At 36.7% G+C, this 27,020-nt stretch overlaps 2 protein-coding genes across 3 annotated transcripts in view; both read left to right on the top strand.

The window, feature by feature from the left end:
- The first annotated feature begins 2,466 nt into the window (after positions 1–2,466).
- Positions 2,467–4,073, top strand: LOC110102058 (protein ASPARTIC PROTEASE IN GUARD CELL 2). Its single transcript, XM_020830227.2, has one exon. The coding sequence runs from the start codon at positions 2,687–2,689 to the stop codon at positions 4,067–4,069; it is 1,383 nt and encodes a 460-aa protein (XP_020685886.1). The 5' UTR covers positions 2,467–2,686; the 3' UTR covers positions 4,070–4,073.
- Positions 4,074–6,602: 2,529 nt separating this feature from the next.
- LOC110102055 overlaps positions 6,603–27,020 on the top strand; it is a 33,211-nt gene continuing 12,793 nt past the window's right edge. For both annotated transcript variants that reach the window (XM_020830223.2, XM_020830221.2), the window contains exons 1-10: positions 6,603–6,973; positions 7,775–7,969; positions 12,428–12,502; positions 12,606–12,770; positions 12,939–13,102; positions 13,481–13,699; positions 14,299–14,425; positions 17,536–17,724; positions 20,658–20,744; positions 21,140–21,282. In XM_020830223.2, coding sequence (XP_020685882.1) covers positions 6,788–6,973; positions 7,775–7,969; positions 12,428–12,502; positions 12,606–12,770; positions 12,939–13,102; positions 13,481–13,699; positions 14,299–14,425; positions 17,536–17,724; positions 20,658–20,744; positions 21,140–21,282 — 1,550 coding nt within the window. In that variant the 5' untranslated portion in view covers positions 6,603–6,787. The remainder of the gene's footprint in view (positions 6,974–7,774; positions 7,970–12,427; positions 12,503–12,605; positions 12,771–12,938; positions 13,103–13,480; positions 13,700–14,298; positions 14,426–17,535; positions 17,725–20,657; positions 20,745–21,139; positions 21,283–27,020) is intronic.

The following is a 27,020-nucleotide window of genomic DNA, read 5'->3' as shown; positions in this document are numbered from 1 at the left end:
AGATGAAGGATTGAGAAAATGGAAGCATAGAATGAGAAAAGAGACAAACAAAACATATGTAGTGTGTAGAAAAGTCTTATTTTCTTCTATCTTTTATGGCTCTAGTATATTCTCTTATACTCTCAGTTCTCTCTTAGTTAGCAGAGTTCTTAAGAAGCCAAAATTTTTACACTACTAAGTTGGGTATTTATGGGGCTATATGGAGCCAGGAGACCAGAGAAGATGATGAGATCTCAGGAGCATTAAATGCTTCTTCCCATAATAATTTAAGTTGCTGCACCTCCCCATTGCTACTTGGTTAATACTTATTGTACATGAGGTAACTTCCAAGACTTTAGAACCTTGAAGTAAAAAGATCATCATCTTTTCTAGAGAAAGCCCACTAAAGAATTTACATTATTGCTACTCAAAATCAAATTCCACATCAATGCTAACATTTGATGTGTTTATATGTATTGCTACTATGTTTTGCATAAATTATTTATTTTTCTCGATATGGACAATCTGCTTTGGAAGTATAAAGAAGTTGAATGTGCAATAAAATGTTCTTCTTTCTCATATTTCATGTAGAATTAAAAATTATGCTATTTAAGTTTTGTAGAATTGAAGCAAAGTGGTAGCTTTAACTATGACTCAACCAGTGCAGATTGAAGCATAGGCTGCTTCTGCCATTCACAGAGCCTTCTCTTTTAATTTATTTGAAGGCGTTGATAGTGGCTTAAGTTAGAAAGGTATGTTTCTTTTGTTTATTGCAATAAAGAAACCTTTCCATGCTAATAATTCCACCTTTTACACTAATGAGTGGATTAGTTGTTCCAAAAGTGATCAGGAAATCCTTATTAGTGCTTACTGTTTTTTATTGTTTAAGTGAATACCAACAACAAATAAAATGTTAGAGCTCGCTGAAGATGTGATGTGAAAGTGATAATTAAATGTCCACATCATGGAAGAAATAATTTGAATTTGTTTAATGAAGAGTGGTATTGTGTTAATACTACTAAATTAGCTTGAAAGATGAAATGAATTAAAGTTTGCACAAGTGGAGTTATCACCAAATGGGTTATTGGATGGCATGCAATAGCTTTCTTTGTTCATTCCAATTATTGAAGCACTATAGCTTTCATAAAACCGAGTGCTCTTTTAAGTTACTTACTTGGCATCAAAAGATATGAAATGTCATCAGCTTTAACTTTATAAGAAGCTCACGTGAGCAATCTCATGCTACCTTAATTCATACTCTTTACTCTTTAGGCAACCAAACATATGGAGCATATATTGATTAGTGTTGGTGAGTGGGTTCATTTAATTTTCTGCATGAATGAGAAAAATTTCCTCATCACTAATGGATTTTATCCTTCGATACTTTGAATAAATTCATCAACCTGATGTGAAGCCCTTGTTTTATGGAGAAATTATTGTGTGTGGAATCTAAATGCATTCGGATTCCAATTACAGCTTGTCATGACATCAAATACACTCTGGGCCCAGTGCATTCAATGATGTGGCGCATGATGATAGGAATCCGAACCGCACACAATAATTTATCCGTTTTATGATCCTCTCCTTTAGCTCTATGCCTCTTTGTCTTGGGGCACAAAACCCAAAGCCCCTATCTAACCTTCTTCCTCACTCCTGTTAGTTTATGCCAAATTGTGTTATTTTTCTTTGGTTTCATGTTTTTAGGTTATTTTAAAATTTATTATTTCTCATTCAATAGATTGTTAAATCCTTACCCTTTTAATGGATAAGTTGTAGATTGACTCACTAGAAAATTATTGTAATAATAATAATAATTTAGGTTACTAACATATTTTCCAATTGAGAATTTTGGCCGATGGATATTTAAAAAAAAAAAAATCTTTTATGAAAATTATATATTAAAAATAGTGTTAAGTGTTACTTTGAAATAATATTACATTTGAATAATGAATAGGGATGACAAGATTTGATTTTGTTCTAAATAAGCATGATCGAAAGTTGTTTTGATATAATTTTAATAAAGAATATTACTAATATTATCATTTTGTTCGGCTCAATTTGTTGATAATAATGTGTCTATGAGAGGAGAAATTATTTTGTGCCGATGTTAAACGTAGCTTTATATTTGGAGATTAACCAGAATGAACCACTTCAGCAATACCAAGCGGTACCGAGCAGTATCGAAATTTGGTACTGACATGGCTCATTCTAGTTGGTCACCGGACAGCGTTTAACGTTCGCACATAATTTCTCTGAAGAGAGAGAGAGGGTAACTTAATTATGAGAATCCTTGCAACTACAATCTTTAAATTTAGAAAAAAAGTGCATGCATATTTTATCAAAATGAATACATAAAATATTTTAAATTGATGATAAAGAATTTCTAACAAACAAATTGTAAGATAGGGAGATATTGATGCTATATATTTTTATAACGATGAAATTGAACTTAACAAATAATTCACACAACACAAATAGAGAGCATAACATAAAAATTGATTTATTTAAGCTTACTAATTAAATCTATTATATCTCACAAGTAGTTAATAGTGGCCAAATAGTCATCAATTTGTCTTACCAAAGGCTCATTCACTAAATCTATCATATCACCAAAATAACATCCTCCACCTTCTCTGTCTTCTATCTCCTTCCTCTATAACACGCTCCAACACCTACGAGAGAGAGAGAGAGAGCTTTGGCTATAGCTATGGCTATGCTTACTTGCTTGCTTTTAATACACCTAATATCCCTCTTTAATCGCTCCAGAGGCTTAGAATTCGATTACCTCAACGTTCACGAACTCCTCTCCTCAACCCACCGCCGCCCTCCCAAGATATCCACGCACCACCTTCCGAACCCCGCCGCCGTCTGCAATCTCTCTTTGCAGCTTCACCACCGCGACTCCATCTTCCCCAACCACCTCCACAGCATTTCCGACCTCTTCCGCCGCGACTTCCAGCGTGTCGCCGCCCTCCACCGTCGCCTCGTTTCACCCCACTACCAACTTACCGACTTCACCTCCGACGTCTTCTCCGGCCTCGACCAAGGCACCGGAGAGTACCTAGTTCGTCTTGGCGTCGGCACCCCGCCGGTTGAGCAGTATCTTGTTGTTGACTCCGGCAGTGACGTCATTTGGCTTCAATGTCAACCTTGCTCGCAATGCTACACTCAATCCGACCCGGTTTTTGACCCGGCGCGGTCCACTTCCTTCTCCCCAATTCCCTACAGTTCCCCTATATGCGCTCTCCTCAGCGGCGGAGGCGGCGGTGCGGCGGACGATGGGAAGTGTCATTACCAAGTAGCGTACGGCGACGGGTCGTACACTCGCGGTACCCTGGCCCTCGAGACGTTAACATTCGAAGCCATCGCCGTCGGCGAAGTGGCTATCGGCTGCGGCCGCCAAAACGGCGGCCTTTTTGTCGGCGCGGCGGGGCTGTTGGGTCTCGGGTGGGGACCACTATCATTCGTGAGCCAGCTCGGCGGGCTCGCTGGCGGCTCCTTCGCCTACTGCCTTCCGAGCAGCGGATCCGAGGCAGGGGAAATGGTTTTTGGAAGAAGCGAGGCCGTCCAAGTTGGGGCGGTGTGGGTCCCACTTCTCCGCAACCCCCGGGCCCCGAGCTTCTACTACGTGGGCCTCACAGGTCTGGGAGTGGGCGGCGCGAGACTGACGGCGGTAGGAGAAGATGAGTTCGAGTTGACGGAGAAAGGTGGCGGCGGGACGGTGGTGGATACGGGGACGGCGGTGACGCGGCTGCCTGCAGCAGCGTATCGAGCTTTAAGAGAAGGATTTAACGCGGCTTCGAGATTGCCAGCGGCGGCGGGAGTGTCGATATTCGACACGTGCTACGCGTTGGGAGGGTACGGGAGCGTGCGGGTTCCGACAGTGAGCTTCTACTTCGTCGGAGGGACGGAACTGACTTTACCGGCGAGAAATTTGCTGATTCCGGTGGACGGCGCAGGAACTTTCTGCTTAGCATTCGCGGCGTCGTCGTCGGATCTGACGATTCTGGGGAATATACAGCAACAGGGGATTCGTATTACCGTGGATTCCGCTAATGGATTTCTGGGATTCGGCCCAAACACTTGTTAAAACATAGAAAATATTAACAAAGGGGGACCCAATGGTCTATTCTTATGCAGATTTGGGACGATATCTCTATGAATTCTGTAGCAGGTTTATCTTCTTCTGTTGTTCGCCATGGGGCTATGATGCTCTTTTTTTTTTTTTTTTTTTTTTTGCGAATCGGTTGGCCAATTTGTCATAATTTTTAACACATTCATGTTAATGATTTATAATCGAAGTTAGCTCAAGCCCACGAGAGATTATTCTATGCGATGTTTGAACGCATACGGAGACTAATCCGATGTGCCACATCATTCAAGACACTGTGCATTGGGTGACATGGCGCATCTGAATTGACCTCCGAATATGTCCGATACTGCATCTAATAATTTTTCGAGGCTACATCTATTATGCTACGAAGTGAAACTATATGGTATTCTTGTATTCATAATTTATGATCATGGCTAAATGAGTGTTATGAGCTTATTTTGACTAAATGAGTGCGACGAGCTTATTTTGATGATGGCATATAAGTAAGAATTAAGTAGGGACCATACAACATGTTTATCAATGAAATTTGACAACAAGTTGCTAAAATCTCCATGCAATGGTTTAATCATGATTCATGAGAACAATACAAAGAATCTTGTGATGAGTAATATTTACTTCAATCATGTTCAATGAATGTCGTGGATTCACAATATGAAAATGAGGGTAGATGAGATTATATATATGAAGAATATAAGTTTGGTTAATAATTGATGTTTGTTAAATACATTCCTAAGAAATTTAAAAAAAAAAAAATGTTGCGTACTAGAAAATTTATGATGATAAATAAAGTGTATTTAATACATTAGTTTTGTGCAAATATTCATCATGCGCGTCGATACAAGTTGCAAGAGACACCAAATTTTTTTTGCTTAAAAAACCCAAAAAGAAATAAATCATGATGCTTGTTCAATTGAAATAATCCACCATATAGTAAACATACAAGATTTCACTCCTCCCTATAATTAAATAAGATGAGATTACACAATTGAGAATTATTATTTTATTTTCGTTATAGATATTACAAAAGATATGATGCAAGGTGGTGATGATCACACACAATCAATTGAGTAATGACATATAACAGAGGTTGGGTGATATGATCGGATAGAGAAAATCAAATAAATGGATCATATGTTACTAGTCAAGCAACAATAATCAGATGATACGAGTCATGCGAAGGTGACGACAATTGTTGATGGTGAGCAAGGCAATAGAGCTCTTCAAATCTTACAGCTCCAGTGCCTCTCTCCAGTAGAAAAATGGTGTCTTATTTATAGTTTTTTTAATACGGTTATTTTGTTAAATATTTCTAAAATAAAAAGTACTCCATCAAATAGCCCATACTAATCCCCTTAATTACAACATCAAAATTGATTGATCTTAAACTTGTAGAATTTGTCTCATCGAGACGCTTGATTTGATTATAATTATGCAAGATTTAGAGGCTATTCATTTTTTTAATTTATATCATGATGTTTTAAAATACACTTTAAGTACTTTATTATATACCTTCTAAGACTTCACATTCTATAATTTTTTAGAATAAAAGAAACTTATGTCTTTTAAGGCTTTTAACTTGTCATGATTTTTTTAAATTAAAAAAATATGTATCTTATAAGGCTTTTAACCTTTTTAGATTTTTTTTGAAGTGCAAAAAAGTATGTACTTTATAAGGCTTTTAGTCTTCTGAGATTTTTTTAGACTCCATAAAACATGTATTTTCTAAGATTTTAGATAATTAAAGAAATGTACATTATAAAGCTTTTAACCCTTTTGAGGTTTTTGGACGAGTTGATATCATTATAGTCACTTGCTCTTATGTGATCTTTTTAGTGATGATCATATTCATTGCTAACGTCTCATCGAGGCTAGCTCAAAGGCATCTTTGTTCTTCGCTTACTATTGTGGGGCCTTTTTAATGAGGATCATGTCGACTGCTAACTTCCATCAAGATTATCTCATCGGCATACCTTCTTGAATTTTTTTTTTAATCTATAATATTACTTATAAATAAAAGATCTTTTTATCATATATGCCTTCTCCAACAAACCATCACTTAGTTGATGCTACTCCGACAATCTTATGTCATGATGCCATTTTCTCTAATGAGCTATCGACTCATGCTCGAGCTTAACAGTTATTTTAGCAAGCTAAGCTCGAGCTCAATACACAAGCTTGACTTGATCTAGAGCTCGAGTCGGGCCTACCCTTGATTGGATGTTTTGGGCGTGCATTAGGCGCATGCATCGAATCAACCTGTTTACGTTCTTAAATATATCATATATTTTTTTTGACATTATAAAATTAACTGCTATCCTTTTAAAATGAATTATTAAAAAGTATGACCAAATCATTAATAATTTAATATTAAAAAAAAACTATAACAATTTTTTTATATTTAAAAAAAATGAATGATATTATTACAAATAAATGTCTTTACTTGTTTATTTAATCAATAAATAAAAATTAATTGTTACATTACTTAAGCATACAATAGCCTTAGAAAATTAATTAAAAAAATAATAATACTACGGCGGCTTTAATCGAGTAGTAGTCTCCTTCGTCGGTCATCTTCCTCTTCTTTTCAGTACAGCGATCAAAACCCTAACTGCTGATACTGTTGAAGTTGTCCAAGTCCGGATGCATAAAATATCAATTCCATACCGCACAAAGTAGTGACAAAGTGGACGGCATATGGGTTTGAATATTCGGCAAGCTTTCGTTGTTCTCTTGCTTTGCCTCTTCCTCTCCACCGGCAAATCGGCTCGTCAACAGTTCCGGCGAGATCCTGGTCATCCGCACTGGCACCACAGCGCCTTCCACGATGTGAAGGAGAGCGTCCGATCTGATATCCGCCGAATGCTTCACACTCGCGCAGAGGTGTGTTAACTCCTCTGAATTCGGCTGTCGGTTTTTTTTATCGATTCTCAAACTGATTAAAGCCTCCAGTGTTAAAATCGATAGTTTACGATGAAATTTTAATGAGTTTCTATCAAAAACAATGAATCATACAGTCTTCTATTGTTTAGTTCTTTGTCCCTGGTTCTTGGAAGGGATTTTACTTTGGTTTTCTGCATTTGGAGAGGGAGAAAACGAACATAAATGTCATAATCGTGTTAATTGTATCGGAAGAGAGGAAATTCCCGAGTTCATAAACGAGTGCTATACGTTTTTTCGTTCGTTTATCAGAATAAGAACAAGAATTTCATACCACAGTATTACTTTAACCTTGTAGCTATAGTTATGAACAAAAGCACCAAATTTCTAACTGTAGTATTACTAAAAATACCCATCATGGCCATCGAGTGTGTGTTTTCATTATGAATGTTAGTAGAAATGACTAAATTTATAATATAGTGAAGATTTATTAGTAATTTTGCTGCATGGCATAACTGATCTAAAAATTTTTCTACACTGACCTAAGGATTCTAATTAAAGAAAAGGATCACAAGGTTCCAACATATGATTTTTCTAAACATATGTTTCATATGATTTTTCTATTCACAAAATAATGTTTCTTGAGAAGTTGTCGGATTTCCATGAGTTGGAATATCGTGCAGGTCCCATTTAAGGTTCCTCTTGAGGTTAATGCTGTTCTTGTTGGTTTCAGATGATTGTTGTGCGCACAAATATTAGTCTTTGAGAAGTTATTGGATCTAATTGTGTTGGAATATCTTGCAGGTCCCATTTCAGGTCCCTCTTGAGGTTAATGTTGTCCTTGTTGGTTTTGATGGTGATGGAGGATATAGGTACTCATTGGATGCAAAGAAGCTGGAGGATTTCTTGAAAATCAGCTTCCCAACACATCGGCCCTCTTGCTTTGAAACAGGAGAACCTATTGATATTGAGCATCATATCGTATATAACGCAATTCCTGTAAGTTCCCTCTTCATAAAAATATTTTAATAACATGCCTTATTACTGTTATTCAGATATGAAATATGTCATTGTTGTAGATTGCTCAATGTACACTCTCTTGGTTTAATTAGAGTTTCTTTAGAAGATCAAGCATTTAGACTATCTTGCAAAGCTTGTGTTACATCTTGGTTTGCATATCCTATTTAATTTTGTGCATGAAAACTTCAATAGTTATCTTCTTGAACAACATAATAATCTCAAAATAATGTGTTATCAGGTACCTTCTTGGACACTTTAAATTTTCATCTCCTTTGATTTCTTTGGATGAGAACAATACTAAACATTATGTTGTCTAGTAAGACTTTCGTATGCTTGTTTGTTGCGTGTTTTTTTCATGAAAAAAAAGGGAGATAAGACCGTTGAATGTTGTTTTAGCACCAAGTATGATTTAGAGTGGTCCATGATATTGTTTACCCAGTATGATACTGTAGTGATTCATGATACATATTTTTTTGCTGGATTGATGAACAACTAACAGTATGTCAATAAAAGAATTAGAAAATATGGTAACAAACATGTAGATGAAAATTTTGATAAAACTAAATAGGTTATACTAAAAATGTAATAATATAAATAAACCGCGCACTTGAACAAGGAGATTCTATCTCTCGGAATTATAACATATCTCAGACCTAATCAAAATTAAAAATCCTGAGTAGGTGAAAAATAATAGTTAAAAAAAAAAGATGAAAAATAATATAGTTTTCACATCCAAAATATTAGTTTTAATTATAATAAAAATATCTGACATTACTCCTCTGAAAGTGCTGGATGAAAAACAATAGTTTTCACATCCAGAATATTGTAGGCGTAAAATGTTTGTCGTGAGATCATCAATCAATCAAATTGCAGAAATTCATGGTTCTTCAAACAACACCACCTTTTGAATAATTCTCTAAACTTATCAAAGTACTGAGTCACACATATAGTTGGCCTAAGGTTTAAAGTTGTTTAATTGATCGCCCATAGTGTGATGGTGATAAATATATTTGTTTGTCTTACGTTTAAATTTTGTTTGAACTTTTAGATATAAAATTAACATCATTTAAACGTTTTGCCCAAATAATTGAGCATAACTTACTAATTTAGACAATTGCAATATGCAACTTTCATTAGTTATGCGGTGCTTTGACAAACATTGTATAAATCTGCTGAACAATCTATCAAAATAGTAGAATTTTATTGTTCGTTAAATGTAGTAACATGAGTTATATCAATATTGCTATCATAGTTTGAACCATTGTAACATTTATATTTAATTCTATTCAATATTTAGTTAATTTTTTACATCTATTAATATTTTAAATGAAATATTAAGAGTATCATTCCTTTAATTTGATGTATCTTTGGTCATAACGATGTTATGTTTTTGTTTTAATGAAAATGATTTGTAGATATCATATTGGATGATTAATCACACTTCTTATGCATAGACAATTTTATGATCAAGTTACAATGTTGACAATAGAATGTATTTGCATACATAATTCAGGTTTTATGAAGTACCAATTAATTCATGCAATTTAAAATCATGACAAAGTAAATGAAATCCTAGCTGTCATGCAGTTGGTAGCATATTTAAATCATATTAAAATATAAGAGACTCGGCATGCAATATGATTCAAATTATTTTAGTGAAGCTTCCTAGAACTAGTCCTATGCAGATTTCATATTTGCCAATTGATAGAAAAAATTAAACCACAATTTAAATTTGAAATCAAATACCTTAATTGCATGAATTACAATAAAACCTTGACTTGCAATTGATGACATTGATGATGACCCGTGAGCAAAAACGAAGGCTAAAAAATGGATTGACCAGCTTGTCGATGAAAGTGGCTGACTAGTTTAGATGGACATCATGTTGTTCATCAAAATTTCCTCTTCTTTTCCATTATATATATATATTTTACTATTTTATAATAACATGGGGTCCACATTGGCTAGAGCGGGAATTTTTATTGTTTTTGTGTATAAGATGGGACTGGTTAGGATAAGTTAGGATTTAATAAGGTTTTTTGATGACTTTTAGTATTTCGTTAGATTTTAACTGGATAAAAGAAGTTTAATTGGTTTTTCTTAGGTGGAAAAGGTTTTTTTGAGTACGATAGCAAAGCAAGATAAATTTGGATTTAAACTTTCAACCATTCATGAAGTTGAAAGAATGTGATCATTACTGATAAGATAAGTTACTGACTGAGGCCGAGAGTTCTTTTTTTATTAGATAAAGAAAGAATAGGAAGTTGAATTTTTTCGGTGAAGATGGCATGGCAAATGAAAACCCTAAAAGAAGGAAGACAACATGAAGATTTAATAACTTAAAAAAAAATGAATAAGGATTTTATACCTTTGGTTACTTCAAAGTTGATCAGTTGATGTAGTAGCTTTGATATTGATTCCAATTTAATTCATGATGATCATTAAAATATTAGAAAAGAAATAATGAAGAAAAAAATAGTGGTTAAAACTAAATATGAAAAAAATTAAGAGAAGTCACTAGATTAAGTAAGCCTCACACTTGAACAATTAGATCGCCTCTCATAGAAAAATGTAAGGCCTTAAGGCTAGAAAAAATTCTATCAAGATATATTATTACATTTTATATTAGAATGAAGCTTATCCTGCCACACATATTCTTAATTTCATGCGTCACGGATTATCCACTTTGTTTTCTCTTGGCTCAATTTTTTATAAATCACTTCAAGTCATTGCTGCTACTATTAAGCTTAACAGCCCGTTGGTAGCTAAGGTCCTGGTTAAAATGGACATTACTATCCATTTGGAGAGTTGTAATTGGTAGGAGGTAGAATTTGAAAGCATTGTCCTTGTATTTTTATTTTTTTAAATTTTGGATGCTTCAAAGCACACTCAGAATTGTGGGAAATCTCCTGGTAATTAGAATGGAGGGGAGCATTCTATTGATAAAAATCAACCAGCTGACATCATGGTTGCAGATATGACTACTGAATTTAGTTTGTACACAATTTTTAATTAGCTTTAGACCTTGTCTTGAATTCAAATCCTTCCCTGGATTCAAAACCATTCCTGGATGTTAACCCAATGGTGGTGATCAGTCCCTCACTTGTACACAAAACCAAGGATCTAATTCCATCATAGGTATTTGTTTTGAGGATCGTTTTACAGTTGGTGATATTATTGATCTCAATTCGTTGACTCTAATGTCAGCATTTCAAGTACAGAAGAACTGATGAACTACTAGACAAATGTTTCAAATTCTCTATGCTTGGAGGGACAAAATAGAAAAAATATATCAACTCTTTTTAAGATTTACCGGGCTTCAAGTAAAATGTTTCAAATCAAGCAAATGCTTCATGATTCAATCCTATCTAGTTAACTTGCTCGTGTATTTAGTTTTCGAACTTTTTTAATGAAGCAATATTCTACGATTCCTTTTTTTGTACATTTTTCATTGATTGATTATAATTTTTTTGAGGGTTAAATAAAAATACGAATTCATTGGGAGAGAATAAGCAAAATAAGAATTTCAATGCTACTTGCATTCTATCATCTTCTGTTATTGGCTCGTTGCTAGATCACCAATCACAAAATCAGTCCAATGCCATGTTTGTTTTCTTTGCTTGCTGTTGTTAGTCCACCGTAATTCACCTTCCTCAAGTACTGCAAAAAGTATACAAAGTGGTCGAGAAGAGAACTTTGGAAGTAAAAAAAATCTTTTATTCATAAACATATATGGCATTCCTTATCAGGAAGCTCTTTTAAACATAAATATATGGAATTTCTTTTAGGCGAAAAATTCAAATTTTAAATAGAATAAAAAATTTGTGATATTAAGGGCTGGATTCATGGTTCTTTTGGTGAAATTACAAGCTCCTTTTATACAGTAGTATATAGATGAAACATGAAAAATTCCTGAGTTTTGTGCTCCATATCTAAACACGTATGCTCTGCCTCATCATAGGAAAATGCCTTGCCTTGCATGACCTTTTAAAATATTGGTTGGGTGCTTACTAACTAAATGCTGATCAAAATAATATCCGTTGAGATTGTAGCTTGTGTATTGTTTTGCCAACTTTTACTCGAACGTACCATTTTTTCCACAATTGCTTCTTTTCCTTTTTTTTTTTCTTTCATTTATTTCAAGTCCAGTTACTTTAATTATGTTTTGAACGTTCATAAACATCCCATGTATTTTTGCTTTGTTGTGGAAACACATTTTCCTTCTTCAACTGCTTCGTGAGCACTTTTTAATAATATATATGCTTTTGTTTATTAATGTTTCCCGTTTTATGACGTGTTATTGAGAATGTGATATGGCAAAATCAGATGGTTTGAACTTAACATATATCAGCCCTGAGTTATTAAGTATACTATTACTATCATGATTTCTATTTCCATGCAATCTCTCATTTCATTCTTAATTTTCTGCAACTGCAGGTTGGTCAGCCAGAATTAATATCCCTTGAAAAGGCTCTAAAGGATGCAATGATCGCTGCCGGAACTGCTAGAGAGGTTACTATATTTGTTAGCTAACCTTACTTGTTTTTAAGAGGTGGAAAGGCAGCGATTCTATACTATTGAGTTATCTGAAAATTTGATTATTTATTTTTTTCAGAATGAATATGGAAGGGAGCTTACTCTCTTTGAGATAGAAGCCACTATGGTGGAGCCTATGTTCCAAAAATTATACTCTTTTTTATTTGACGAGGAAAGTGGCAGATCCGCTGAAGAAATGGACAGGCCTGTACCTACCGCAGTATTTCTCACCAACTTTGACAAGGTACTAAGTAAGGATATTTTCATCTTAGAACTATGTGTTTTTTGGTGTTATTTTACCAGGTAATAAATTTTGTGCGTCATTAGTATGTAGTTTATTGAGGACTGTCTGTTATTTTTTGTTGTATCTCCTTAATTCTTATTGTGCAATTCTGATATCTACATTTTCCAGGTTAGAATGGATCCTAGGAACAAAGAAACTGATCTTGACAGTCTAATGTACAGTAGAATAGAGAAGCTTACTGATGAACAGTTGAAAAGTCAAGAAGGAGATTATATTTACCGTTATAGGTACAATGGAGGAGGGGCTTCTCAAGTTTGGTTGAGCTCTGGACGGTAAGTAATCTCTGGCCTTTTTGCTTGGTTTATTGTATCATTGTTCTTGCTTTTTAACATAATAAGATAACAAGATAAAATACTACCCCACAAGTTAGTATAAAGATTATCAAAGGACTTTGAAACTTCATATAGTTCTATTCACGTCAACATGTTTTGTATAAATCTAAGTTTCTATTTTTCCTTCACCGGTGAAAGGCCAAAGTGTAACTCACAATTTATTTATTTCTATTGTTTTACATGGTTCAATTATTGGCATGTCTTCACGCACTTCAAACAATCTCTTTATTTTTATTTATTTCTTAGTTCCGGCTGAACCATTTCTCTCTTTTATGTCACAATCTTCCAGGAAACTTATGTGTTATCTACTTATTGCAGATATGCTGTGATTGATTTATCAGCTGGCCCTTGTACATATGGGAAAATAGAAACTGAAGAAGGCAGTGTCAGTTATAGAACATTGCCTCGGTTGTCCAGTATCATCTTTCCAAGGGGTTCAACTGCTGTTAATGTTGGTTACACTAATGACCTGCTGATGGGACACCTCGGAGCTCTGGTTTCTACTACTATTGAGCATGTTATAGCGCCAGACATCAGGTTTTCATTTCATATATTCTTAAATGGCTGGCTTATGTTTGTTTAACATGCACTGTTGTAGAATATTGACAAAAACCCTTTTATTTTCTCACCATTTGAATAGAATGTGGACTAAACGGTGCAACTTGCTAGTAGAACGTTTCACGTAGTATAAATAAATGAGCCTGGAAGTGGAAAAGCTGAAATAGGCTGACATTTCACCATATCTCTTTGACTTTTTCTTTGTATTGCTTTATCTTAACATTCCCCAAATACTTGCATTGTTAAACTTGAGAACTCTGAATCAAATTGATTTAGTTTCCAGTGGTTGATCTTGTTAGATTTGGATATTTTGGCTTTTAAAAATAATGACATCCCAAAATATATGTATCTGATGTAGCATTAATTTCTCTATTCGCAATACATTGATTTTTGTGTTCCTATTATATTTATGCAGAAACCCCCAGAAGTACTCCTTAATGCAAATGGACCTCAGTTTTTATTGTTAACTCATCACTTCATTTGCATTGCACAATATTTGTTCCGGTTGTCATATTGATCAGTTTCTTGAATGATTTTTTCTGCGTACTGATTAGTTTTATTTGTCCTACAACCATCAGATATGAAACTGTGGATTTAACCACAAGGCTGCTGATACCTATAATAATATTGCAAAATCATAATAGATACAACATTCTTCAACCTGGTCACAATTACAGCATAGATATTCAAGCAATTGAGCAAGAGGTTTGGCATATATCCTTTCAATGTGATGGTTATGATTATTTTGGTAATGCATATGGATATATAAATTGTCTCCTTGTTTAAAGCTGCCACCTTAATTGTACAACTTCCTGTATCTTTTAGTTCAATATTTAGTGGATTAAAAATTACTAATCGAGTGAATTGATAGCTAAAGGATAAGTAAACGAGTAACTGGATGCTTTAGTCTTGCAAAATGGTTAAATCTGTGTTGTATTCAGCCTACTGTTAGCTTTTGTGTCTGCCAATAATGATGTTCAATTATAATGCATTATCTTACACTGTTGATTGAATTCGGAGGCAGCTTAATTTGATTTCTTATCATCATCATCATCTCATCATACCTTTATTAGCCTTATCCCAATATTGGATATGAGGAAGTCACACCTGTTGATAAGAAACCACAGGTTGATATTTCTGCGGTTGAGATGCTGCAGGAAACAATACAATACACTTTGGACATGTGTTTCATCATTGTCATTTATAAAAATAAATGATACATTGATACCTGCTTAATCAAATTTAATTAGGGACTCCAGCAGACTCAGCTGACCGAAAATGCCAAAAATTGATATACACGGGCACTTCATAATTTCAATTATTATTCTAGATTTTGAGATCCTCGCCATTTTTACCTGACTTGAAAAAAAAGACTTTGATTAATTGTTTATATGGCATTCTTCCAACAAATCTAGGCATAATTATGGTTCTTGTAATGAGATTCATGATTCTTCACATGGAGATTTGCCTTTTCATCTTATAAGATGTTTTTGACATGCATCATTAGTAGTAGACACCCTCATTATGAAAATACTTGTAGGAAAATAGGCTAGTATTTTGATATGTCAAGGGTGCTGTTTTAACTTTCAAGACTTATCAAATTTCTATAGAAAAAGGAATATAGATGATGAGGTGAATTTGAAGTTGGAAGGAGGGAATGGAAGAAGAGAAGAATGTAGTTGATTGTTGTGGGCTCTGAAAATTCACACGCCAATTTTGTTGAGAGTTTGGTGTTTCGAGTTAAATTTTTGAAAGACAAATTGGATTGTAAATAAAATATTACCTAAATATTTCACTCTGAGTTTGCCATGATGACTTGAAGATCTATTTTCAGTTTTTCTATAGGCACAAGCCCCTTGGTTAATTATTCCTCATGATGACATGAAATAACTTTTGATTAAGTCTGGTCATTAGAAGCTAGACATTTAGCATATAATAGCAATTATTTGGCTTAGGATTGAGTAAATTTACCTGTTGACAATTATTTTATGTCGACCCGATCCCGATCGAGCTGATTCGAGCCCGACTGGTCTCGATCGCACTCAGTCAATTAGATCGAATGTCGTCGAAGCAAAATTGACCCAAATCAAACCTTGATTTGATTAAATTAAATTTGATTTAATTAAATTAAAATCAAATCGATCCAAATCAAACCCGATTGAGCCTCGTCGAACCAAATTCGACGCAATTCGGCGCCTATTCGATATTAATTTCACAAAATTAACTTGATCGGACCCAAACCGACCCAAATCGGTTTGAGTCTGTTAAGAACGAGGATTTGAGAGGGAAAAGCTTAAATTTTATTAAGCAATCTACTCCCTATTTATAGATCTATACAAGGTATATCAATAAGGAAACAAATAACTCTTATAATAATATGAATATAATTATTCCTAAATCAATGGGAGGAATTAATGCAATCCTTGTAGTCCTCCCACGGATTACTGTTCACAGCCGTGGATGTCTTCGGGATCGTAAGGTTGAGATTTAACAGAGTCGAATCCAATTTGGGCTCAATTTCAACTCTAATTTATTGATTTGGGCTAAATTGACTCTCCAAATCAAGTTTCTCAATCAAAGGCTGAGATTTCATCTCAAATCCTTCCAAATTTCACATCAAATCCTTCATTTCGCGCGAGTGAGAACCGGATTGGAGCATTTGGGTGGTGGACCTGCTGGTCTCCTAGTCTCCAAGAGAGAAAGGAAGAGGGAAAGGTCGGCTCTCCTGTTTTGTCTGCCCGTCCCAGACAGAGCGGGAGGAGGAGAAAGGCGGAGCCTGCTTGTGTTCGTCCCTGACAAAGCGTGAGAGGGAGGGAGATCCGCTCTGTTGCATCCGACGATTGTTATTAGAATTAATTTCGACTAACTTGATTTGTTGTGCTTTGTGGCATATATATTCGTAGGTCAACAATTGCTCATGGTATAAAATCATATATGATAGTTCGGTTTCATTGAAGAATGTTTCAGAAAATTTTCAATCTTTAAATTCAAAATTTATAAATAAAAATGCTTGGATAATATAAATTCAAGTTACCACCTCAATAAGATTCCTACAACCTGATGAGCATGAAGTTGTCTAACTAGTATAGAGGTCCAGTTTCTTAAACAATTTTGCTATATCATTCTGTTTGAGATACCAGTTTGATGAATATGTAGACTTTAGCTCGTCAATAGCTATGATCCTTTAATATTTATAGGTCACATGTTAAGAGCTAGGATAATTGATTAACTATGTGCACCCATTTTCAAGAAGAAAAATCACATGGCTCTAAGTAGGATACAGCCCTTGCCTCGCTACCAAGATAATTTTTAAAATTTTGATTTCTCAGCTGTTTCTAAAATAATAAATATCCATTCTTTTCTCACATTCACGAGTAATTTTGCTTATTTGATGCAGCATTGCTTTCATCAATTTTGTGCATCAAAATTTGTGCTTAAAGCATTTTACTTCTAGTACTCAAACGAACCACGCTGTGTTCCAACTATCTCCACTTATGTTGCTTCTGTCAAAATTACTTCTTGCTGCGTAATCTCTAAGTGCACATTTTTCAACCAGCCATGCTATATCACAAATTTCTTACATTTCAGTATTTTAGAATATCGTGTAAGAAAACATTTAGTACTTTTGGCTTACATGTTTTCCAACATTGTACTTTCTAAGAGTTAAAACAAAAGTTGTGGGACTCCATTTTGAATAAGAGAAATATCATTATGAAATATCACCTAAGTATTCCTTTGGAGCTTTCAATTTTGGATATGGTATATGTGCTAGCTCTCTTTCTTGCTTCTCTAGCTGAATGCTTATTTTTTCTTAGGTAAAGAAGATGGTACATACTGGACAGGAAGTAATCCTTTTCAGTGGATCATATGCATTGCATCGCCATGAAAAATTAGCAATTGCAGTTTCAAAAGCTATGCGAGGTCATTCTCTTCAAGAGACAAAGAAAGATGGACGGTTTCACGTTCATACTAGAACATATTTAGATGGAGCAATCCTTAAAGAGGTTAGCAATTATCTGAAACCAAGTTGCTTTGTTATCTCAAAGTTTTCATGCTAGATGGTTCGTTATTATTAACAAAGCTATGTCAATCAGCTTGAACATCCGTTGGTTACTATATTGTTCAACATCGGTAATCTTATTCTTTTGTCACTCACCATGAAAAACTATTTGAAGCATAGAATATAAATTTCTTATTGCACTTTACAAACAGTTCATCTTTTGTGATAGGAATAACATGCAAATTGGCAAATCAAACACGTCATTCTTCCTATGCTACTTGCAACCGCATGTAGCATTAGACAATTACTTCAGAAAAGCTTTTTATTTTTTGTTATTGGATTATGATTATATTATTGTACCTCTAGACAGTTTATTTGTCCGCCCTATTATAAGGATTCTCTAGTGAATAAGACTCACAAAAATCATTTTCCCCCAACATGCCATGAAAGCATGGTTAGCGTAACCTTAATTGCACACCCTTTTCTTCCTTGAATCTCTCCTGAGCCCTTGTTGCAACAAACATGTAAGTCCATTACATCATGCCAATCCCGTTGTAGGCATGTGAGTTCATTGCTTCCATGCAAATCACTGACTCCCTAGCTTGCAGGCAACCTATTGCTCTATTTGTTCACTCGTTTGTAACTACATTCACACACAATCTTGTCTGTATGTGTCCATGTTCAAGCTTGCTTGTTTGATCTTGCTGACGTGTACTTGAATTTATGCTTTGCTTGTGTACCCACTTAATTGCTCGTTTCTCCTGCACATGTTACATTCCTACTTATGGCATGACACTTCTCTGTATTATCCATTCTCAAATAATTTACTCATCATTCTCCGACTCTCTTCTCAATAATGTATCTAAATTTCCTTTCAAGGACTTAGAGATCCTTTTCCACCGTTGGCATCAAAATCAAATTTATGGTATCAACTACTCTTGTTGGCCTAGGACCTTTCAACTCATTGTTTGTTCTCACATCAAACTTCAACAGCTGGTTGCTTCTCCTTCCGTTTGATTTCCAAGTTCTCAAAATGCTAGGTGTTTGAATACACTGTTTTTACCTAGTTACTTAATAGTGTTGAACCTTATAGCCTAAATTTTCATATTTCAAAACATGGGTAAGATGTTGGACTTCCTACTTTATGCATATTTTTTTAGGAAAGTAATATCTAGTGTATTAGCCTCTTTTCTAAGGTTTTTTCTTTTCTCAAACGTCATGATTTGCCTATCTAGGAATGCTATAGTACCATGCTGTCACAACAAAGGTGCATAGCTTTGAAACAAATTAGGTGTGGTCATTTAAGGAGAATTCTCCCAAGCCATCAAATGGTGCATGGCTTTGTCCGATGGCCATCGGTCTAGGCAAGGTTTTGCTGTTGGGATCGGTGATCACCACAAATCTCTTCGAAGTGTTATGAGACTACTCCTTTTTGAGGATATGTGTCAAAGGCCTTCCTTGACTGATTCAATGGTGTCTTGCTTCTCCTTTTGTTTGTTTTTGCTATCGAAGTTGATTGATTTGCCTCTTAATTTCGTGTAAGTGAGCAAGCAATGTGACTTCTGGCCTAGAAATAATGCCTCAAAGGCTTTTTTTTCTTTTGTCTCTCTTGGTTCTTGTTCTTCCTATCAATACATCTAGTTTTTCCTTCTTTTAACCTGATTGATGGGTCAATCCCATTTTATTGGGTGAATCCTCATAGAGTATTCTTTGTTGTTGTGAATGAACTCCTTCCATTACAAGAGGCAATGCACACCCATTACTTGGCTTTTTTTTTTCATTTTCTATTGGAAGAAGATTGTCTTTTAGGAGGATGACTCTTGTATGTTTGATTATCTTTGAAAATAGGATGACCGAGTATATTTAAGAGTGTAGATTAAGATTAAGGAACTATAGGTGGTGAGATGTCAGAGGTACAATGTGGGAGAAAGAGGAGGGACTAGATTTAGATGGACTATCTTGCAAATTCAATGTACTATATCATTTGAAAAACTTAGTATAAACTGATCCTCTTTTCTCTGCATTTTTCAGTATGTCTGTTTCTCCTCTGCTCATGTGTTTGTGCACGACATTTATAGATGTTCCCAAGATGTATCGCACAAAGTGGATGTTGTTATAGGTTTTTTTAGTGGAGCCTCAGTAAAATACTATGAGAGGATTAAATACACACACACATATATATATATATATTATTATAGAATTTGAAATAAAAGTTAATAATTATTTAATTTTATTTAATTACATTTAAATTATTTATTTATTTTAATTAAACTACTTCCTTGGTATACCAAATGAGGTAGAAATTGAATGCTTCCCAAAAAACACCTGATTATAATAGAAAATATATTATATTTGTTAAAATTTGTGTATTTTTTAATAATTCATATATGCGCACATATTATAGAAGTATAATTTGTGAATTCACTGACTCATCTAAAATTACAAGTGTCATTAAAATGGGGATTTTTTTTTTGTAGTGAGGATCCAAACTTACATTTATCGTACTCTTTTTGAAAATGTTTAATAATTTTGTTGAATATTTTTAACCATTATTATTACATTCTTACTCTTTATTAAGCCATTAGTTTATTAACTTCTTACAATATATGATAACTTTCTAACTTCCACTTGTTTGTGTGTAGATCTTAAATATGTAGTAGTTTACTCATAGAACTTTGATGACACATATCTACATCTTAAAATGTGTGAGATTTGGCTGAACACCTACTTTTTGCATGTATTTTCACTAGAAGATTCATGATGAAGTCTCTTGTAACTATTTTGTCTGCTAATAATCTTGATCTTTTTCCATTCCATTAACATCCAAATGTTAAATATATGTTAAGGTTGATGGAGTTGCGGACATGCCACAACATGCATTTTTTTAGTGCTACAGACTGTCCTATTAAAATCTTCTTTGGATATGGTTTGTTGCAGGAGATGGAGCGTTCTTCTGATATGCTTGCTGCTGGTTTACTAGAGGTTGCTGATCCTTCACTCTCGAGCAAATTTTTCCATCGTCAGGTTTGTGATCGTTAGAGGATGATACACTTAGTCCAGTCATATGATTTTGTTTTGGGACAAGGATCAAAATAGTCCCTTAACTCTTTATAAAAGATTAAAATGATCCCCAATTATATTAAATCACCATTTAGGTCCCTCAAGTTCTTAAAAAGGAACCAAAATAGTCCCACCATGGGACTATTTTGGTTCCTCTTTAAAGAATTGATGGACCAAAATGATTGTTTAATATAGTTGGGGATCATTTTGGTCTTTTATGAAAAGTCAAGGGATTATTTTTATCCTTTTCTCATTTTGTTTCATTACATTCTATATTTAGGATTTACCAGCACACCGGTTCTCTTTATGCATGTACTTATGCATTATTTCAGAATAACATATTATTACTTAATTTACAGCATTGGATGGATGAATCTGATAGCATACAAGATGCCATTATTAAGCACAAGCCGCTGTGGGAGTCATACTATCCTCAGCGTAGCAGATATAAAAAGAAACAAGGGAATGTGTACAAGACTTATGGGACCAGAGTAGTCCCAGTGTAAGCATCTAAGCCTATCTTATTATCTCTGACTGAGAGTTGTACATAAAAAATAAATCTTCTTTCCGAAGCCAACGAAAAGTGACTCTCTTTCGAGCAGCAAAGTATGTCTTGTTGTCCTTTTTGCATTTCTTATTGTCACCTCTTCTCAAGATTATTTGGCAGGTTTATACTGCTCTGCAAGCATGCGAAGGCAGCCTATAGCTAAGAAGAATGCACATTATATTTCCGTTTACAACATGGACATTTGAAAATTAGATTTCTTATTTCTCTATACTTAATGCGTATTACCAACATATACAGGTGCATGCATCTTTATATGGGTGCATGCAACACAGATGTATTCATCAATTACGCATTGATCTGTTATCTGTTAACTGCTAACATGCACATTTATATGCATTAAATGCTAATCAAATTGCTTAGTTTGCAAGATATTCAAAATGGAAAACTATACTCAATCTTTGTTTATCTCGCAATTTGATCAGATTATAGTAGACCTATTTTAACTATATCTAATATGTAAATCCATTGTGGCCAATTTGAATGCTGAAGATATGAGAATAGTAAGATGGATATGTGGCATAGGAAGTAGAGGGATCTTAGGTGTAGCTTCTATTTAAGATAAGGTAATGGAGAAATAAGTTAGGTGGGTTGGACAGCAACAAAAATGATAGGAAAAGACATAATTATATGGATATATAAAATTAGTGGTAAAAGATTATGAAAGGGTAGCGTTACGACCTGCAATTACCCATCTTTGTTGAGTATAAGACATGGCAAAGGCGAGTATGATAAGTCGATTGATTCTACTAGGAACATTCATTGTGGAATTCCAACTATTTGAAAAGAGTGGGCGATAAACTCAACCAAACCAACTCAAACCAAAAGGTGCAATATAATCCAAACTCATGGAGATCCATTTCAATTGTATTGAATCATCCCAAATATTTCATTCAATCAACTACAAAGTTTCTAGTAAACATCAAAGTTCATGTAGACAATATCAAGTTTCCATTATATACATTATGATAGGAAATACTTGATTTCAAGTATTTCCTAACCACTTTCGACGCAAGAAACAATGAGAACCAGCTGTCCACAGCAGGAATTGGCACAAAATAGTGGAAAAAAATAGCAAATCTGAGAGAAATAGTGGAGAAAAAGCTTGTACTTTACTAGTAGATGCAAGGAAAGTAGCAAAGATACAAGGATTCTCTATTCGAGAGGAGGATCGCACTCTCCCAATCTCTAGAATTCGATCTAGAGCCTAGCCACCAAAGAAGAACAAGAAAAACTTCAAGCAAATTCAACATAACCCTAATCTATCCTTTTCTCCCTACTTAAAGCATACAATTCAAAAATAACATAAAAGGACCTAATTGCCCTTGCTTCCACTCCTTTTGGCTCCAAGATTCAATTTGAAAAGCAAGTGGACCCCACCCGATTGCCTCCTTGCGGTTTCCAGCTCCCTGTTGTTTCCGTCCGTCTTCTTCTCCCGTAAACGAACAGAGCCGGCCCAATGGATTGGGCCGGCTGGACCGGTCTTCTCTGGACCGGTCTAACATTACCGCCCTCCCAAAGAACCATCTTGTCCTCAAGGTGGAAGTCAGGAAACTGTTGCTTCATCCGCTCGTATGGCTCCCACGTGGCTTCGTAGTCAGGGAGGTTCTTCCATTTGATCAGGACTTCTGTGGCTCCATCTGCTTTTTGACGAACCTCCATGAGCTCCAAAGGTTCCAATATCATTTCCATTTCATCTGTTAATGTCCCTGGTAACTCAGAACTAGTAGTATAATTTCCAATGGCTCTCCTTAGCTGGGATACATGGAAAACTGGATGGATTGTCGCTGTCGGTAGTAACTTCAGACGATATGCCACGGCTCCAATTTTCTCCAGTACTTCATAAGGACCGAAATACCTTGGAGCAAGCTTCTCATTCCTCCGGTTGGCGATCGTTTTCTGTCGATATGGGCGGAGTTTCAAAAGTACCTTCTCGCCCACCTCAAACTGAATATCCTTATTCCTTCCGATGCCCATCAGCTTGTTTCTTCATAATCTGTTGAGCCCTCAACTGTGCTCTTTTAACTCTTCCAGTGTCTTATCCCTCTCCTCCAAGTACTCCTCTACTGAAGACACGGGTTGCTGCTACTCCCAAAATGCACCAAGTGGGGCGGATCCCTTCTGTACAACACCTTAAATGGGGTCATCTGAGAGGCTGAATGAAAAGAGGTGTTGTACCAGTACTTGGCCCATGATAGCCATTTAGCCCATAGCTTGGGTGTTTCTGATGCGAAGCCATCTCAAGATAAGTTTCCAAGCTCCTATTGACTACTTCTGTTTGCCATCCGTCTGTCGGTGGTAAGCCGTACTTCTCTTTAGCACCGTCCCCTACAGTCTGAACAATTCTTTCCAGAAATGGCTGAGGAACACTTTATCTCTGTCTGATACTATCGCCTCTGGCACCCCGTGTAGTCTGATTATCCCTGATGAAACTGACGCTACTGTCACCGCGGTGTATGGATGGCGTAGAGGAATAAAGTGAGCATATTTGCTCAGTCTATCCACTACCACCAAATCATAGTGAATCCTTCAGATCGGGGTAGCCCATCAATGAAGTCCATAGATATCTCCTCCCAGACTCGTCCTAGTAATGCAATGGCTGCAGTAACCCCCTGGTGACATCACGAGATACTTATTTCTTTGGCAAATCTCGCACCTGGATACCATCTCTTCCCATCTCTATGCATACCTTTCCATTACAACTCTGCCGCTAGCCTCCTATAAGTCTTTAGCACTCATGAATGACCTCCCACTGCAGTTCCATGGAACTCCCGGAGCAATTGTGGATGTGTACTGACGTTTTGGGAACACAATCCTCCCCTGATACAACAATCTCTCCTCCAACGAGTACCCTGGATGGCCTCCCTCTTCCTTCACTAAGTCAGCTCTGATCTTGCTTAATTCCTCGTCTTTAGCACTCTCCTCCTTTATGGCTTCCCAATTTAGCATCATTGGGATTGACACAGCCACTGTCTGCAGCTAACCCATGCACCTGGACAAGCATCTGCTGCCTTATTTTCTACCCATGGCCTGTATTAATCTCAAAAATCATACTCGAGCAGTTTGGATAACCACCTCTGATGCTCCTCGTTACCATGCGCTGCTCCAGCAAATATTTCAGCTCGTTGGTGTGTCTGGACAATGAAATGTCTTCCAAGTAAGTAGGGACGCCACTTCTGGATGACCAAAACAATTGCTATCAACTCCCTCTCATAGACAGTTTTAGCTGGGCTCTGGCAGTCAACACCTGGCTGACATATGCAATGGGCTTGTGACTCTGCATCAACACTGCTCCCAGCCCGTATCCTGATGCATCTGTCTCCACTATAAAGGCCTGAGTAAAATTCGGTAAAGCTAAGACTGGAACTGTGGTCATAGCTTTCTTCAAACTGCTCAAATGCTGTCGTTGCTGCCCCCCCCCATAGAAATCCATCTTTCTTCAACTGCCAGTGAGTGGCCAAGCTATAGTGGTGTATCCCTTCACAAATCTTCTGTAGTACTCTTAAAGCCCTAGGAATCCCCTCAGCTCCTTTAGATTTTTGGGCAGTGGCCCACTTAAGCAATGGCCTCAATCTTGACTGATCTGCTGCTACCCCTTCCTTAGATATCACATGACCCCAAGTACTCCACACTGGCTTGTGCGAAGCAACACTTCTTCAAGTTAGCCCTCAGCTGGTGCTCCTGGAGAACCTCTAACACCTCTTTCAAGTGCCCCCAGTGCTCTTCCTCTGTTATTCTATACACTAAGATGTCATCGAAGAATACCGCAAAAACAAATCGCCTCAGATACTGTTTGAAAATCGTATTCATGAGTGCCTGGAAAGTGACTGGAGCATTGGTGAGGCCAAAGGGCATCACCAGGAACTCATAATGAGCCCTCATGAGTTCTTAAAAGCTTCTTGGGCACATCTTCTTTCTTCATTCGAATCTGATGGTATCCAATTTCAGGTCGATATTGCTGAAAATCACCGTTCCACTCAATTCAATCAACAAATTCGTCAATCACTGGTATGGGAAACTTATCAGGTACCGTTTCCTTGTTGAGTGCGCTGTTATCTACACAAAACCGCCAACTGTCATCCTTCTTCTATTTACCAATAGAATAGGACTAGAGAACGGGCTGGTGCTAGGCCTGATGATCCCTGCTTCCAGCATTTCTCTGATCAACTAACTTTCTACCTATTCATCCTTTTGAACTAAGGGCAACGGTAAGGTCGCACGCTGACCGACGACACTCCCTCTCTTAATGTGATGGCGTGCTTCTGCTCCCTGGGTGGTGGCAACCCTAGGGGGGTTGAAAAACCTCCTCGAACTCCTCGATCAAGGGCTGCACAGAGAGGGGTATGTCTCCCCCATCCTCCACACTCACTCCCTCTAGTCGGTGTAATTCCACCAAGTAGCCTTTCCCTTTTCCTGAATTGTTTTGATTAGGGATTTAAGAGAAACCCCTGCCTTGGTCAGTCCTGCATCCCCTTGAATCACCATTTCCTTCCACCTTCACCAACTCCATCCGCAGTTGGCCCCAATTGATTTTGGTTTCCCCCAAAGTCTGCAACCACTTCATCCTTAGGATGACATCCATACTCCCCAGTTCCAGAGGGAAGGAAGTCTTCCTTCACTTGTATGCCTTGGGATTTTCAGCACCACTCTTCTTTGCAGATTCCTCTCTCATTTCTACCTTCCAAGTGCCCATCATCACCCCATAGCCCAGTTCCACTAACTTCATCTCCAACAGCCTTCCACAATCTGGGTGCGAAATGAAATTGTTGGTTGCCCCACTATCAATCAACACCACGACTCCATGGTCAGCTAATCTCCCTTCACCTTCATTAGTGTGACTCGATGAATCCCACATTACAGAGTTGAGAAGACTTCTGCCACATTAGATGCATCTTTTCCTCCTCCACCTCTGAATCGCTTCCCCCACCCTCTTCGTCTCTCCTCGTCTTCGCAAATGAGGAGAACTTGAATAGTTCGCATCCTGCACTTGTCCCTGACATGTATTTTTCATCACATCGGAAACACAGCCCTTTCGTTCCTTTCTCTTAGCATTGTCCTTGTCAGGAGCCTCTTGAATTGTCCCCCATTTCTCCTACTGTGTTTTTTCCTTTTGGAATTTTCTTTTCATCCCTCCTGAGAAGCTCCTTGGTGGCTAGTGTGGGTAGTCGTCCACCTGTAAGTGCCTCCTGAGCTACTACTACTCCCGCTCCCCTTCTCCATTTCTTTTGATTTTCGACCAACTGTGCAAGCTTCATGGCCTCCCTTAGTCCTGGGCATTAGGACCGTTCACCGCTGCTCGACACCTCAGTCTTAACCCCTTCATAAATTTCCCATCCAGCACCTGTCTCGGGACAAGCGCTCCACCCTGCGGCCAAATGCTCAAACCTCTCTCTCGATAGTCGCCACAGACCCCTTCTTGTCCTAGGGCAAAAGAACTGCTCGTAGAAGTTTCCCCCCGATCGGTTTGGAAACGCTTCTAACAAACTGTCTTGAATTCTCCCCAGCTCCGAATAGCCTCCTCTGATCCTTCCACTGGTACCAAGAGAGTTGCGCTCTCCCTCCAACAACAAACCTGCTGCCGATAACTTTTCCTCTTCCGTCAACCTCCCGTTCCAACAGCCAAAGTACCTCCACTTGTAGATCCACCCAAGCATCCTTCCCTTAATCTCCCTCCC

This window comes from Dendrobium catenatum, unplaced genomic scaffold (genome assembly GCF_001605985.2).
Source record: "Dendrobium catenatum unplaced genomic scaffold, ASM160598v2 original_scaffold_260866, whole genome shotgun sequence".
Classification (NCBI taxonomy): domain Eukaryota; kingdom Viridiplantae; phylum Streptophyta; class Magnoliopsida; order Asparagales; family Orchidaceae; genus Dendrobium; species Dendrobium catenatum.
Note: the sequence above shows the minus strand (reverse complement) of the source record. Positions and strands in the feature narration are given on the sequence as shown.

Excerpts from the sequence above, each read along its gene's own strand:
- LOC110102058 (XM_020830227.2), top strand. The coding sequence starts at position 2,687 with ATGGCTATGCTTACTTGCTTGCTTTTAATACACCTAATATCCCTCTTT.